The following is a 16,246-nucleotide window of genomic DNA, read 5'->3' on the forward strand; positions in this document are numbered from 1 at the left end:
ACGGCCCACTGCTGCAGCAGCAGCGGCAGTTCATCTTTTATCAATCAGGGTTAATTACTCACAACATGTCAGGCCAGAGCATTCCTAACAGTCCTCTCCCGCTGCGAGCTCAGAGCCGTGTGTCACAGCAGTCAGCAGCGTGGACAATATGGCGAATCAAAGCAGACCACATCAGAGTGTGTTTATGAAAACATGATTAACCCCCTCAGTCAGCGCGGGCCAGAGTGTCAACCTCTCCTGTAACTCCCCCACTTTGTATGGGACTGCTGCTGACAGATGAGTGACAGCAGTAATGACATGACGTCCAGCTGGTCTGCTGAGTTCAGAGTGAATTCCTACGGTATACTGTTTACAAAAAAGATCTAACTAGCATGTGAAAAGTGGCTAAAATAACTTTTCACTGTAATTCTTTATACATACACACTAACAGCTGTGACTTATGCTGGATGAGTAATTAGCTGCACGCTTCTTCTCAAATTGCTAGCTGATGTCTGACCCGCAGCATCGTCACTGCAGGGACTTTTATCTCTTGAGTGCACCTGTGTGCAGTATCTGCCTTGGTGAGGTTGTAAGGAATGTCCACTGAAAACACGAGTGAGAAAAGATAGGTGGCCTTAATGAGGCTTTTAAAGGTGTCATTACACAACATGAAATGTTCAACTGCTGACAGATGAGACGTTACTGATTGTTCCCAAAAGTCAACCACAAAACGAAATGACTTTTATATCATTCTGACATGTTATCATAAGACATTATTTAACAATATCATTGGTAGGTTACGGGTGGCTTTTTTTTACTTTAGCATGCAGCCAAGTAAAATAAGATCAGAATGAATGTCTATATCATATGTGAATTTAATTTAGCGAGCAGAAAAGATACAGAAATGGTATGATATTCAAACATTTCTGAACCACGCCAGAAACCACACAATCATTACGTTTTCTCTCAGATTCATTAAAACTGCTGCTTCATGGAATTATTCAATGCCAGCTGCCATTTATGTACGATTCAACTTTGAGTACCAGAAACCGCACTGACTGCAGCTACCCTCTGGATGGTTAGGTAAAACGATACTGTAACTGTTTGAAAAAAATAAAATTACCTTTCATTATGGGAAACTGCAACTTTCAGAGTTCTGGTCAGAAACTGTTTAAAGGAAACATCTAATTACTCTCAAAGCAATCACCTTTGTGAACTTCGAATGGAACTGCTTTCCACACACTTGTGATTAAATTAGTCATGAAACTGCTCGGAAAAATGAAAAGTAACCTGTGTGTTGCAGTTCAGGCTTTGAAAGCGGGACCAAATCATTATACTACGCCGCACTTTCCCAGCCTTGGACCTTTGTAGATAGCTGAGACTGCGGGTCCAGAACCTGGGATTTGTTTTTAAACTCTATGACAGACAGTCATCAATAACTTTGGAAGAGGGTTAATAAGAAGAGCATGTGAGTGTTGAGTCTGCACAGGACACCCTCCACTTCCAAGCACTGATCTGGGGCCAAAAATGTGGGCCTCCGTTCGAGTAATCATGAGCAGCTCTCCAGTACCTCACACAAAGTACAACAATAACATTGCTAAGTCCCTTTGCATGTATGTCACGTAATGAGATGCTGGCAGACAATGAGCCTCCTTCAAAGCACAGTGATTAGAATTTAAATGTAAACCATTATAGGAGAGGATAGCCAAGGAAGAAAGATTTAGCAAGAAACTTGGAAGTGTTCAATGAGCAGCCTGGTGTCTGCACAGCACTCTCACACTCAATTTCTTTCAATACTTTGCATACGGTCACTTTAAGACTAAACAGAACATTTGAATGGTATCGAGCTGCAGAGGGGAACCACAGACCCTCTGTGTATTAGAGACAGAGCCTTTTCCTGTGTCTGAAGGAGGACTCTGAGAGAAATAAAAACTTAAGCAACTGAGGTCTGGTGGAAGTGTTTCTTCAGGCCTCTCCCTTCTCATAGACCACAGCAATTATCTTCCACAGCCCCAGGAATGTGCAGGAAGGGCTGCTCCCTGACTACTGCCGAGGTGAGAAGCTCTCTGAGGTCTGGGTGGCAGCGTCGACACCAGCAAGCTGACTCATACGTAGACATTAAAAAAAAAAAAAAGAAAGACAAAATTATCTATGAAGATGCAAGAAATCAACTCAACAGCTTCCCCTCTTGAAAACTTGTTCACTCCCCTTCCACTCACCACTCTGCCTCTTTGGTTTCATTTACATTATGGAATTTATCAAAACTGGGTCAGCCAAACTGTCTGTCAGTGTGCAACATTTATTTTACCAGGACTTTTGGATAGGGTCCAAATCTCCATCCTATACAGTGCAAGCTTAGAGCCCCTTATCTTGTTATGCTCTGCATTAGCCAGGAGCTGCACTCAGGTCTGAAGTGTGCCTCCCTGTACCCACGAGAGCGGGACATGCTTTACTACAAAGTCTGGAAAAGACTTTTTTAATGTAGATTCTTGTTCTAGTATGTCACTATAATTATAGTAAATTATTTGAATTTCAAGAGCGGGGTGTCACACTGGATTCTGGGAACTTGTGGGCAGAGACGCAGACAGCACTAAACACTGACCCATGAATTCACTATTTCTCAGGTCCAATTTACTGGTAGTCTGTAATAATAGTGAGCTATCCCATAAATTAAGGAATAATTTCAAACTTTTACTAATGAAAAAGATGTGTTTGGACCAGCCTGTGACATACATTTCAATGTAAATTTTCATATTTTTTTGCCCACATTATGCCCGCTCACTAAAGTTGAAGTAAATTGATTTTTTCTGAGGGCAGCACAATGGTGCAGTGGTAAGCAGCAAGAAGGTTCCAGGTTCGAATCCATTGGCTGGCAGGTTTGAACCTTGAACCTTTCTATGTGGGTGCTTCTTCCCACAGTCCAAAGACATGCGTACCCGCCTCTGGCCCAACTTATTAAGTTGTTAGAATAAACACGTTACCACACAAATGCCTTTTTATACATCCAGCAGACACGGAATAGCATTAGCATTCATTTGGTGTCCAGCTTTTTGACAAATTAAAGTCTAATATTCAACCTCCTTTTCGCTCTTTGGTCTACCCCAACTCCTGAGTGAAATATCCAGCTACTTGCTGTTCCGTGGTGCTGGGCAGGTATATGAACAGTCAATTTAACAGAGCTTTTTCGCTGAAAACATTTTCCTTCTGTAACTGGAAAGAAGGTTGATGAGACCCATGAGAGCGAGCCAAAACAGTTACGTACAGGCCATAAAACCAAAACTCTAAAAAGCTCTGTAGAGATGAGGGAGACTAGAGAGTCGGGTGAGGATTCACCATCAACTACGACCACTTTAACATCACACATCAAATGAGTTCTGAATGCTAAAATACAGATAAATGCAGCTTGAGTTCTAAAATACTGTCAATTCTGATATTTTTCTTCATAATTTAAAGTGGACAGATTTCCTTTTGGCACTGACATTTATCATTACGGCATCTGTGCCTCACATTTACAATCCGTCTACCACCATTTTCTTTTTTACTCGGTCCAATTAAACAGCTCTTACTGTATATGAACTGGATGAGACATGTTCATGGGTTACATTCCATTTGTTATTCAGCTAATCACCCAGACCATTAGAGCCAGACAAACTGCGTCTGCCAGACCAACTCCAGTCACCGAGCCGACTGCCAGACTTACATTGAGCCCAATACAGTAAAACAACAGGGGGATGCTTCCATTTTCAGTCCTGAATACATGTCTGCCAGTATTTGACACAATTTACTGTGGGCCTCAGCCCAAACAAATCCCCCAAAGACAAACAAACAAACCTAATGGAACAATTGCGTGAAGTAAGGCAGGGGAGCCTCTCCAGTGTTTGGCTGACTAAGCTCTACAGGCACTGCAGACCTGATGAACTACTGCAGTGCTGAGTAGACCACAACACTGTAAAGAACACAAAAAGGCTAAAGCATGTACTATTTTCTATACTTCTCTACTTCCTCTGTGTTTAAAATAGTATAAAGCAGATTTGAGGTGTTACTGTACAACTGACATTTTTGACAGCCCAATAGATGAGCTTTTCCCATCCCATCCAAGTGGGGAAGACTTTAGATAAAAGCTACAGCATGACATCCACCCACTTGTAAAGCGAGCTGAAAGATGAGCTGCGGTAAATTCTTACTGCTCTTGAGAGGGTAATGGTGTGATTCGCTCTGGCTCTGGCCAGCCATGTGCTGAATTCAGTCCCAAAAAGAGTCAGCTCACAGGAATTAACTGTAAAACCCACTCGAATGCTGAGGATTTCACTCTATCTGCCTGCGTGCCACATTACAGTAAAAGATTTATTTTTTTGCCAAATTATAGTTTATGTATCTTAGACAGCAAGGGCAGAGATGATAAAATAAGAGCTAGTGAAATGAACCAAATCAAACATTCTTATGATATAATTGGCTTGTATACTGGATTCTGTAACAGGCTGCAGTGCGGGGTTGTAATTCCACAGTCAGTGGGTTTGCTAAGTCTGAAAACATCTACAGATGAAGGGAGCAGAAAAAGAGGAGGCAGAATATAGGTCAGGCAGGTGGGGTTGAATTGGGCTCAGATGTAAGCAGTCTGCTCATGTGAGGGGGATCTGAAGGGGTCTGTAGGGTCTGCCACAGGGGGAGGACAGGGTGGGACATATCCGGTAGGAACAAGGCTCTAGGTTTAACCAAAAACATGACGACAGGTTATGTTTTTCTATTCAGTTAAATGCTGTGGTTTAGTGCAGCACTGATGTATGTCCGTTTGAAAGCTGGTGATTTAATTTAACAGAGAGAGGCCACGCTGGAGGCAAGGAAAAAATGTTGACAGTGAAGCAAAGAGAGTTGAAAGACTGCAGGCTGAAACCACGTATAGCATTCATTTCCAAAATTTCCTCAGATCAAATGAAATAATTGATGTCACCCATAAAGAGAGACGTCTCAGACAGGTACAGACACTAAATAATGTGTGAAAATATTAGGGGCTTTCTTAAGAGGACGAAACCTCACAAGCAAAGTCATTTTTTGTAATTTTGGTGGGGTGTTGGTGTTACGTTTAGGGTAAATTAGTACTTACATAACCTGCACATTATAAGAGTGAGCGAGTGTTTTTCAGATTGAAAATACAGAGGGGCAGCAGGAGCAGTGGCTGGCTCTGAGAGTTGCAGGCGATCGGGTGGAAAACTCACACGTGTTCCCATGGGATCTCATTACAAACCAGGAGTTCAAGTTTCTATTGGTACGACAAGGACATTCCTGGAGATTCCTTCTCACTCCAAACACAGCGCTCGTCCACATGTGTGTCAGCAGTTCCTGTGTTTTCCCTCTCAAATTTCCTTTAACCAGGAGGATTTAACAGAGCCTCTGCTCAAACACTCCCACGCATCATTCTTACATGATCATACAAACAAGGAAGTGATCACACCTATAATAACCAGCACATACATATTGTGTGTGTGCGTGTGTGTGTGTGTATATATATATATATATATATATATATATATATATATATATATATATATATATATATATTGTAACATTCGCAGGATGGTGGAATAACGAGCCCAGTTGTTAGTAATGTGATTTATTACTAATCTTCGGTTACTGTCAGCCGTAACCACGCCAACATAAAAATAACAATAACAGAACAATTGAGCAGCTCTCTCACTCACCAAGCGCGCCGACAAGAGGACGAGACACACCACACACCACAATCAAGCACACACTCTCGCCCCGCCCTCCTCCTATTCTCAGCCACTCACATGCCTAGCTCAACACATTCGGGAACAGTGGGACTTTTCAGAACAGCATTTAACACAACAACAACAGGGATGCTACAATATATATATCAGTGGTGGGCCGTCTCTGGCAGGGCCGTCTCCAGCAGGGCCTTCTCTGCTGGCCTAAACTCAGAATCACTGATTTACGTTTTAATATTTTCCCATTAATCATTTTAGATAATTCCTGATAGTCTATGCTCTTCATTTCATAGCGCGTCTCTGTGTCCAGCAGTGTATGTCTATATTAGAGCTTTTATCCAATCATGTGTTGCCAGGGTCAAAGAAATCTGCCCTGAGGCCTTCAGAATCAAAAGTGCAGGCGCCCGTAGGTTAAAATACATCGCAATGAAACTGTTGCTTTAACCAATCAGATTTCGAGTTGGTGACCCCAGGGCCTTCTAGCAAGCGTGCGATGACGTTAGTATTTTCACGTCCTCTGATTGGATGGTCAGAGAGCGTAGCCAAAGCTAGCGATTCTTATCTGTAGCGACCTGCACAAGCTAAAACTTTATCATAATCGTAAGTATTAATAGCAGTTTTTTTAACCCACAATGGCTGACGGAGGAGAAGATGTTAATTTGGTCGCAGATCTACTTAGAAATCCATTTTCAAAGCGGACTTTCCAAGAAAAGCTGGACATTTTGAGGAAATGCCGGCCCACCCCGAAGCTAGCAAGCCTGTCCCAGCCGGGAAAAGGGTTTGTCCGCCACTTTCAGGTCAGCAACTACAAGCGGTACCCTCGGCTTACAGGCTCCAAGGAGCAAATTGTGTTGCTGAGAATGTCTGGTATTGGCAACTGAACGACTCTGTGTTTGGAGCCGAGTCGGTGGTTAGAGTGTTTGTTGACTTGTTGAATTCTTTTAATTGGGTTTCTTGCTTTAGTGATGTCATTCATTCTCCAGCATGAGATACCTGTCTGCAATGCAACGTCCTGTTATACTGCCTTTCTGTATAATATTGATGGTTTCTGTAGCCGTGACGTCATAATGATGGTATTAAGAGGTGGTTTGATTCAGGTAGGACGTCACTGAAGGCCCAGGTGTAAAATGAACGGCCCGCCACTGATATATATATATATATCTCAACGCAGCCCAAACAGAATGGAAATGTTTACCCAGACGATGGGTCATAGTAAAGGTTCCCCCTCTGAAACAGACGACCTATAACACAGCCAGACAACACAATACACACTGTTTCCAACGAGAGCTTCCAACACCACTGTTAACCCAACTACGCCTGGGTTTTCACTTAATGCTCAGCAAAATGGTCAAACCAGCAGGGGGAGAATTCAGTTATGCTTAGCTAAATATTTGAAGAACTTTTAAGAACAGAATATTACACAAAACCAATTATCCTGATTCTAAAATTAAAAAAAATGTCATTCTAGTGTGTAATGTTATATTGGAAAAACTGGTGAAAAAAAATCTAAGTAGTAGTGGATTAGTCACATGAGATCACTGAAGTGTTTTTTTTTCCCTCCATTTGACAAGCAATGCTTACATTGCCGATTGTTGATTATTGCTACAGTATAGTGTCAGTTCCTAGCTTTGTGCTATGAAGGTCTAAAGATTTACAATTTTTCCATCCAACCAAACCCCAGAGCAGCTGCTTTCACTCATTTAACTCCTTATACTGCAAAGGAAGAGTGAATGGGTGATTAGCTGCTATTGTGTTTGTCTACATTTAAAAGACTCTTGGATCCCAAACTCTTAGAGCACAGACGACCGCACAATGTGTCACTTGACGCTCTGCCTTTGCTGATCTGCCACATATAAAATGTAATGTCACTCCAGTGAGAAACATAGAGAACAGCAATTTCAACAAAAGGGACTTGTGTTTCAGGTGCACTTGTAGCCTTGTGAAAAAGGACTGCTACCCACTAAAGTTATACTGCTATGTGCGTTTGACACAAAGCTGGACTGAACGCTGTATTGGGAGCAGTGTTACAGGTCCCAGACACTTTAAGAGGCAATGACACACTTGACTGGAGCACATCTCCCTTTCCCACCGAGGCCCACTGAGCAGCTCCCTCTGGAAACCAGGATGCTGAAGTGCTTTAACTTATGGCATTACAACTACTGTGTCATTAAAAACAGACAATCTCTGTGGCAGGCGAGAGAGAGAGACAGAGAAATGCAGATACAAAGAGAGAGGAAGAAAGGATGAGATAAAAGCACAAAATGAAATATGAGCATGACTTATTTGATACACCGTTCACAGAGCAACTCTGTGGAAGCTATAAATTCAATAAGTTATAGCATGTAAGCCTATGTATATACAATATAATACAGCATGTGAAGAAATATGGCCCTCTGGGTATGAAAGTAATTTATGCAATGTTTAAGAATGTGTTTTCCAAAAATCCACGACTGCTTTGAAAGGTGTAAAAACACTGTTTCTCTCAGTTCCTATAGATCAAAAACTTAAGCTTCACTTCCAAATTGATGGCAAGTGTTTAGCAAACAACAGCGTGCAGACAGAAATGGCATGGCCTTTACCAAAGGCAAACAGAGAAAGTGTTGCTAAAAACATAGCTTATGGGGAGGAATGTCAACAGTGAACATTTCAAAGCAGGGAATAATTGCTTCAAGTTGACTGAAATTGGTTTGTCTTTAATCTGCTCTCTCTGCCGCTCCCATTTTACGGTCACCAATTAAACAAAGTCATTACTTTTGTTCTGCTCTTTCTGTAAATACTACGAGTGGAACGATGATCCAGGAAAAACCTTGTTATTTGTTCTTCCACCTCGTCTCCCAGTTTTGCTCATGATAATTAGCACCGCAGGGATCTTTTTCTTAGCGCAGTGAAAAAGTTTGAGCTTAAGAGCAGGAAACTTCTTTGACCTTTTGCACAAGCTGCTCTCATTTTAAGGCTGCTGAAGCACTTACTGTGTTGTCAACAGGGGCGTGTTACAATGAAAACCTATGAATTTATTTGTTAACTTCTTTAACAATGAAATTGGAGGTGGACAAAATAACAGTATCTTGCAGTGTGTGCACCTGTTGCATGAGCATTTGCTGATTGTCTGTCCGATCTCTTCATACCTCTGCACTGTAAATGGTCCAACATGGGCTTTATGACTAAAGTACTAAAGTACAAAAATAAGTTCTGACAACGAGTCTCTAAAACCAGGATGACATAATGCTAAACACAGTGAATCTGCTTTAGAGACTAGAGACTAGATTACATTTCATTGTGAAGAGCTCCAGTTACAGCATTAGTCCATTACCAGATTGTGAGTCCATATAGACATTTAGCTCATGTTAGGGCTAAACGCTTATGTCAAATCAAGCAAAAATGCTCAAAATTATAAAGTATTGGATAACTAGAAATCGTGACCTGATGAAGGCACAAGATAAAAGGACACATCATCAATGTTTTACCAGTGGCAATGGCAACCCAAACAATTGTTATTGAGTGGTGGAAAAAAAAGAAGGGTATCATTACAATTTATACTCAAGGGACCTTGCATGTCTGTTACAAATTTAATGGAAATCCATCCAATAGTTGTTGAGGTATGTAACTCAAATGTGAACATACTGGGAGATGCAAGAGGAAAAGTCAGCAGGATTCATCCTGTGGGGACCATAAAATGTCAAATCCATGCAGCGAACACGGCTAAAAAAAGGCTGAATCCATTTTCAGCACTTGTGTTTTAGACTGAGGATCAAAGAATCTGAGAGTAGCTTAAAATCTATAGATAAAGTGTAATAACATATTTTTAAAGAAATAACTTTTTACAACCCCATGACACCCGAGAAACAACATTCTAAACTACAAAAACACGTTCAGTCAGCTCTTTACTTTAAGATACTGAAAATTTCTGATTTCAAGAACTATTTTAGAAAGATTTTAAATGAGCACGGACATTCTAACATTGAATGAAACACAACCTCTGTGTTTTCTGAAATGAACAACAGGCAAATGTTCATTTCAAAATGAACAATAAATATCCCTAATGAGGCCGTCATTACCCTTTTGGCTCCTGTGTGCAGCATGTCACTGGGGCTTACAGGAGGACCAGATGGCAAAGGCACCTCTAAAAAGGTGACCTCACACCCTCTCTCACTGATGGGGTGATAAAGGCACACAAGCTTTCTCCTGGGCCAAAAACACATGTCTCCAAGGAGGGAAGTCCAGGTCTGGAAGCCCTGCGAGCCAGGTGTGAGGGGCCCAGAGAGGGGCCTGACCCCAGCGAGGCCGCTCCACAAAATCCCCACATCACTGAGGGAGCACTAACTGGCCACAGACACCTCCAGGGCTTTGAGGAGACGGAATGAAAAAATGAGAAAAAAAAAAGTGGGATGTGAGAGAGCTGCAGGGACTACCATTTACAATGACAGCAATGTTCCTGAGAGCTAAGGCTGAGAACCTTTTCTTGTAAAACGCAAGCAGACTGGTGTGCACGTGTGACTGTGCTTTTCCATCTACAAAAGAGCCATAAGATTGATTTTTATTGATGAGAAAGAGCAAGATTGTTTTGTCAGGAGGTTTTTAATGCACAACAGACAGATGGGTTCAAGTCCACATTCCTACTTCTTTTTTTCTTTTCTTTTACTGGCCTCAACTTGAAAGACATTACAGCAAATAAACCCACATTAGAAGTGATCAATGTTTGATACCAAAGCAATTGCTGTTGCTGGTTCTCCCTCTGACTCTCTCACTCTGCACGTGTGAAGTTTTCAGGCATCTAATTTACTCCCCTCCTGGGAATCCTTATGACATAGCTCCTCTTGGAAGTCATCAAAAGTAAAGCAGCCAGATCTATATACATTTCTGACCTATGCATCTGCGTTCCAGCACATGCTCGACTTGTGTTCTCCAACACATGGCTCACGAGGGAGGGCGATCTGCTACACACCACGTTTCCTCAGCTGGTCAGGGGAAATTAGGTCAGGAGTTGAAACAGGTTAAAATGGCTTTTGGGAGAGTGGTAGTTTGGTTTAGTTTCTCATGGTGATACGGAGATACATGAGGGGAAACTGTACAATGTGCAGAGATGAATAGATAAATCAATTATGAAAGAATACACACAGATGTATTATCAGAATTCCCTGGGAGGTAAAGGGAAAAGAGGACAGCACAAAAAGGAGGAGTGAAAAGATATGAGAAGTGGTCTCATTATTCACAGAACAATGACACTAACAACTCTTACATGTGGTCAAACTCTAAAGTTTCCAAAATCCTGTCGTTCCCATCCTCTGCCTTGTTTTGGCCATTTACCCCGTGTGATTTATCTGTCTGAGTCAGAGACCAGGCCAAGTTCAGATGAAGCATCAAACATTAAAGACCCGAGCCTACAGAAGTAGTCCTAGCAGGGGTCATGTTCAGGTTTATAACTTGCCTAAGGGTGCAACATCAGTACTTTGTCACAGACATCCGGCCTTTGCTCTTTGATTTTTTTTTCAATAACAGAAAAGGTCAACAATGAGTAGGTTGGAAAATTAGGAACACGCAGCATATAAGTGAATAAACATGAGAGGGGTAAGATCTGATTAAAATGCGCACCCAAATTATGTGGGTCAAGTACACTGTGACTTCTTTAGGCAAGGCTTGATGAAGAAATAACAAAAAGGGATCGAAGCTCATGTGTTTGCGTCTGGATTTATATCATGTAAGGGACGTAAAAAAAACGTTTAAAAAAATTAATAAAGCCCAGACGTACTGGCTCAGGTTAATCAACAGAAGTACAATTTCATGAAAAGATGAGGAAAAATAAAATGAGAGAAAGAAAAAAAGAGAGGAGGGGAAATTAGTTTTATGATCTGCAATATCCTGCCAGAACTTTTATTGGCCACTTAAGCATGTGTGACCTGCCCCCTCACAGTAGGCTGTTAAATGGTAGTGACCTTGAGGCGAGTGCTATGAACCTCTTGGTCCTCTGGTATCCCCAGACACGCTGCGTCTCCCCGACCTGAACACATATGATCCTTCACCTCACCGACAAGGGACAGATAAATTAACCAGCTGCTTAACTTGGCCTAACTTCCACATTATCTGTGGCACACATTTGATTTGTTTGCCTTAAGTGTGCGAGTGTGCGAAGGTCATCAAGCAGAATCATCAATTTACATGGTGTACGTAAACACATGTGGTTCTGGATAGGTTTATGGAAAGACCAGTGTTACAGGATTGATTAATAACATCCTCGATTAGCCTGCGTTGTAAATTGAGGAGAGAGAAAGTAGAGAGGAGGAAAAGTGTGTTGTGAGTTTATTGGTGAAATGTCGCGCTGCTCTGCAGTGGACGTACCCCTGAGGATGTAATTCTGGTAGTTCTGGTCGGCTTCGGCTCCCACTTTTATCAAGCATGTGAGTCCTTCGGCCACCACAAACTCGTGAACCAGGTCCTTGTCATCCTGGAAAAAGGTCAAGAAGGAAGAGGAAAATTTTCAAGAGATATCATTCACATCATAGACAGCCAGAAACTATATTATTTTTATAGTTATTATTTTGAAAAAAATAACATTAATTTGATGGATTTAGTTTGGCCTTCCACTACATAACTATCCTCAGAGTTACATAAAACGTGGATAAATAATGATCTGGACTCTGTTGTTTAATAGCTTACTAAACTCTTTCCACTAACTTAAAAGAGATTTTATGTGACAAAGACATAAATCAACCTACAATATCTGCAGGAACGGGTGAGATGATTTATGCTAAACTTAATGTACCCAAATTATACATATGTTTTTTTTTTGCAAAGTGGATAATTTACTTGTCATGCTTAAAGCAGCAAATTTGATGCAACAAGACAAACCTTTCTACTGCTTCAGCTTGAACACTGCTAAACAACACCTTTGACTGTACCATTAAGGAGTCATACCAATTAGTTGCAAAGAGAAAAGACACTCTGATTGTTTTATAACTGAACAACTGTAAGTTATAACTACTGCATGTGCAACAAGCAATACAAAGTTCAAATGGATTCCTGTTGCTTCGGCTTCCTGACTTCATCCCACATTTTGTACACGATGACAAAACCACCTGCATCTGTCACACCTGTCGATGACTCTAAAATTTAAGACTCATACATGTACACTGAACTACTGCTGTGTAGAGAAATAACACTGACATCAGGCCAAGATGATATTTTATCGAGAAGAGCTACAAATATTTTCTACAAGAGAAATCCTGCAAAGCCAAAGCGGCGTAAAAAGTGAGGTATTCTAATCTATTCTGGGCCTGCATCAACGTCTGTTGCTCTCTTTTCCATCTAGCTGTCGGTTAACCCTCCCCCTCTATGGCGGACTGCCTGCCAGGCCAGCTCAGCCCAGCCCAGTGTGTGAAGTATGACCAGACCTGAACACTCCACAGCTGCCACGAAGGCAAACTCTCAGCAGAACAACTCCGCCTCAAGAAAACAATGCTGTGTCCAAGTGCGAGCGTGCATGTGGGCACTGATGCAAGTGTGCACGTTACATATACAGTAGTGCTAATGAGTGTGCATGCACAGGAACATTCAAAGCCCACGAAGCATCGTAGAAGACACTTCGCATGCTGACAACTGCTGCATTTTTGTTGCATGTCTATGATGAAAAGAATGCATGCAATGAAATCCGGTGGATCTTGTGAGCTGGAGTTTTAGAGGAGATATATTCTGAAGGATGCAGCAAAAGCTAAAAGAGAGAAATGATTACCTGAAAAATCTGCTTGAGGGAAAAGAGAGCTCTCCGTAGCTCTCGTCCAGTTGAATTGTAGAGTTTTTCTGTGTGGAGAGAGAAAAGGAGAGAGTGGAAAAATCAGTTGACAGTCACAAATGTGGTATCTTACTATGATGTCATACTAAAAAGTGAATAAAACGAATGGACATGAGATTCAGAATCATTGTGCCAGTCTACGAGTGTTGTCATCGAGCATGTTTCCGTGACGAACCACAAATGTCTCCTTCAAAATCATTTCCTTGTGTCTACATCATGCACATAGCACTGGCAATCATCCCGAGTAGCTAAATGTGAAAAATATCCTGCAACAAGAATAGCGAGAGCAAAAGAGCAGCAAGAGTAACTCGGAGCACATCTGTGGAGAGTTAGTGAACAGAGGATGTTTCCTGCTGACAAAGCCATATCTGTAGCTTACCATATTACAAAGTCAAGGCAGAAACTTCAGTCAATTGCCACCACAAAGGCTCAAAAACAATAGGCCCATTAATCAGTTATGGAAACACTGAAGGAGAGATATGACGGATGACAGATTCTTGTGATGGAAGCGAACATTTCCCTCAACTACTTTGACTATCATTCACCCTGCATGCAGTCTGCCAGGGAGTGGCAGCACTGAGCACAATCTGTGTAGCTCACTCATCACTGCTGAGTGAACTCTCTCTGACTCAGCAAAACCTGCCTGTTAGTGCTGCAGATACAGCAACATGCAGTGTAGTCCGGTGCAGTGCAGCACTGTTTGATACTCTCACTCTCTTCTTCTTCTTCTTCTGTCATCATCTTTGAAAGGTGCTTTCTTGCTTGAAGGCATGATATGACTTAGTCAGCAACGATCTGACAGGAGACTGGCATGTACACAAAAAGGAATGAACACAACGAGGCTCACACACACACACACACACACACACACACACACACACACACACACACACACACACACACACACACACACACACACACACACACACACACACACACACTCATCCTTGTACTTCTATCTTTGTGAGGACACTTCATTAACATAATGCATTCCCTGGACCCTTACCCTAACCTTAACCAACACAACCACATGCCTCACCCTTACACTTACCCTAACCTTAACTTAAGCCTGATTCTAACCTTTACCTTAAGACCAAATCTTAACCTTCAAACGACCATTTGAAGTTGTGAGGACCGGCCAAGAAGTCCTCACTTCCCAAAAATGTCCTCACTCTGCTGGTGAAAATCGGGTTCTGGTCCTCACTATGTAGGACGGTACAAGAACACACACACACACACACACAGCATTAAGCACATAGCAACATAGCCCCTCTGTTTGCTGTACCACTGCAGCTGTTGCAGTTGCAGGAAGATGATTAGTCACTGATGGAGCATGAGTGTGTTTTAGTCAGAACTTGAGTACCCAAACATGCAACTAAGCAAATAAGCCGACACAGCATATGTGGATGTAGCATAAACACACACATATGGCTCATGGGCACACACAAAAGTGTTGTGCCCATGAGCCCCTCGTCTTTCCAAGCAGCTGTCACTAATTGTATTCAAAAGTGTCAGAAACACACATCGACGTTTGGGATTCAGAGCAACAGGCCTCTATTCATTATTCTCCCTTCAGCTGAGAGAGAGAGAGAAGAAGGAAATAGAGACAGAGTCTCTATCTTCCAGAGCCAGTTCTGTGGGCACACACAGGGTACTTGTAGACATTGTACTTTGGATGCCTTTCCAGTAACACACACGTTTCACGACCGACATAAGACTTCACATGCAGTGACAGCTAGTATATGAAGGCCCAATGAGGCAATAATCATGCAACATCATACAATCCAGGTCCACTGTGAAAGAGACAAACAAGCTTTGGAGAGAACATGTCAATGCTGATGTTCAACTCAATAAACACAACCTTAAATGTATCTAAATAATGTTAAAAATGAGTCAAACTTTGCTTTAAATTTCTGTATCACATTCCTGGGTTAAAACTTGTTGCTGTGTTTCAGGACATGTCATCGCAGGCTAAATGTTGTCCACAGTAGTGTAACTCTGCACACTGTTATTGGTGTGATCCACTTCAGACAGATAGAGACATTGGAGATGCATCCATAATGCAGACAGCCTTGGACTGGGCCATATGCGGTTAAAAGGCTCCCCTTTGATGAGGCTGCATGCAGAAATCAAACACCTCACCATCCAGTTCTAACAGAGTTCTTTATCTTTAGAGGATGTCTTGTTTCTAATTTATGACTCTAATGGTATTTAGAGTCATAAGTCATTTAGAGTGGAGCACAGGCTTAAATGTTTTGTGCATTCAGTGCCGTACATGGCTCAGATGTGTGATGAGTAGATGAGTGTTGGTCTTTTACAGAAGAGTCCATGCAAGCCATTGGCAACAACAGCCACAAAGAATAAATCTCTACAAGTCATGAGGCATTAAGAGGGGAAGCTGTGCAATGTTGGTGATTTGTGTCTTTATAAATAACAGGAAGGAAATGTGACCGGACCTTTTCGGTTTGGGCCCCACAGCTGTGGAACTCCCAGCCTGAGCACCTCAGGGCTGCCAAGTCGGCATCATCTTTTAAGTCTCAAAACTGACACATTTTAGCAGTTGTGGTTTTCTTTCTTTTATTTACTCATTTTGTAAACTTTTTTTATAGTTATAAAGTATTTTTTTATAATCACCATCCTAGTGACTTGATGGATGGATGGATGGATGGATGGATAGTCATTTTTAACATATCTTAAATAAATTACTTTGAAATCGTTATGTATTTGATACATATGTATACATTTAATCTGAGTTTTATGC

At 41.7% G+C, this 16,246-nt stretch overlaps 1 protein-coding gene across 1 annotated transcript in view; it reads right to left on the reverse strand.

Moving 5' to 3' along the window:
* The window catches only part of fhod3b (formin homology 2 domain containing 3b), an 88,308-nt gene that overhangs the window by 22,225 nt on the left and 49,837 nt on the right, over positions 1 to 16,246 (reverse strand). The window contains exons 5-6 of the mRNA XM_070835619.1: positions 13,426 to 13,493; positions 12,036 to 12,141 (exon numbers count right to left, since the gene is read on the reverse strand). Coding sequence (XP_070691720.1) covers positions 12,036 to 12,141; positions 13,426 to 13,493 — 174 coding nt within the window. The remainder of the gene's footprint in view (positions 1 to 12,035; positions 12,142 to 13,425; positions 13,494 to 16,246) is intronic.

This window comes from Pempheris klunzingeri, chromosome 8, assembly GCF_042242105.1.
Source record: "Pempheris klunzingeri isolate RE-2024b chromosome 8, fPemKlu1.hap1, whole genome shotgun sequence".
NCBI lineage: Eukaryota > Metazoa > Chordata > Actinopteri > Acropomatiformes > Pempheridae > Pempheris > Pempheris klunzingeri.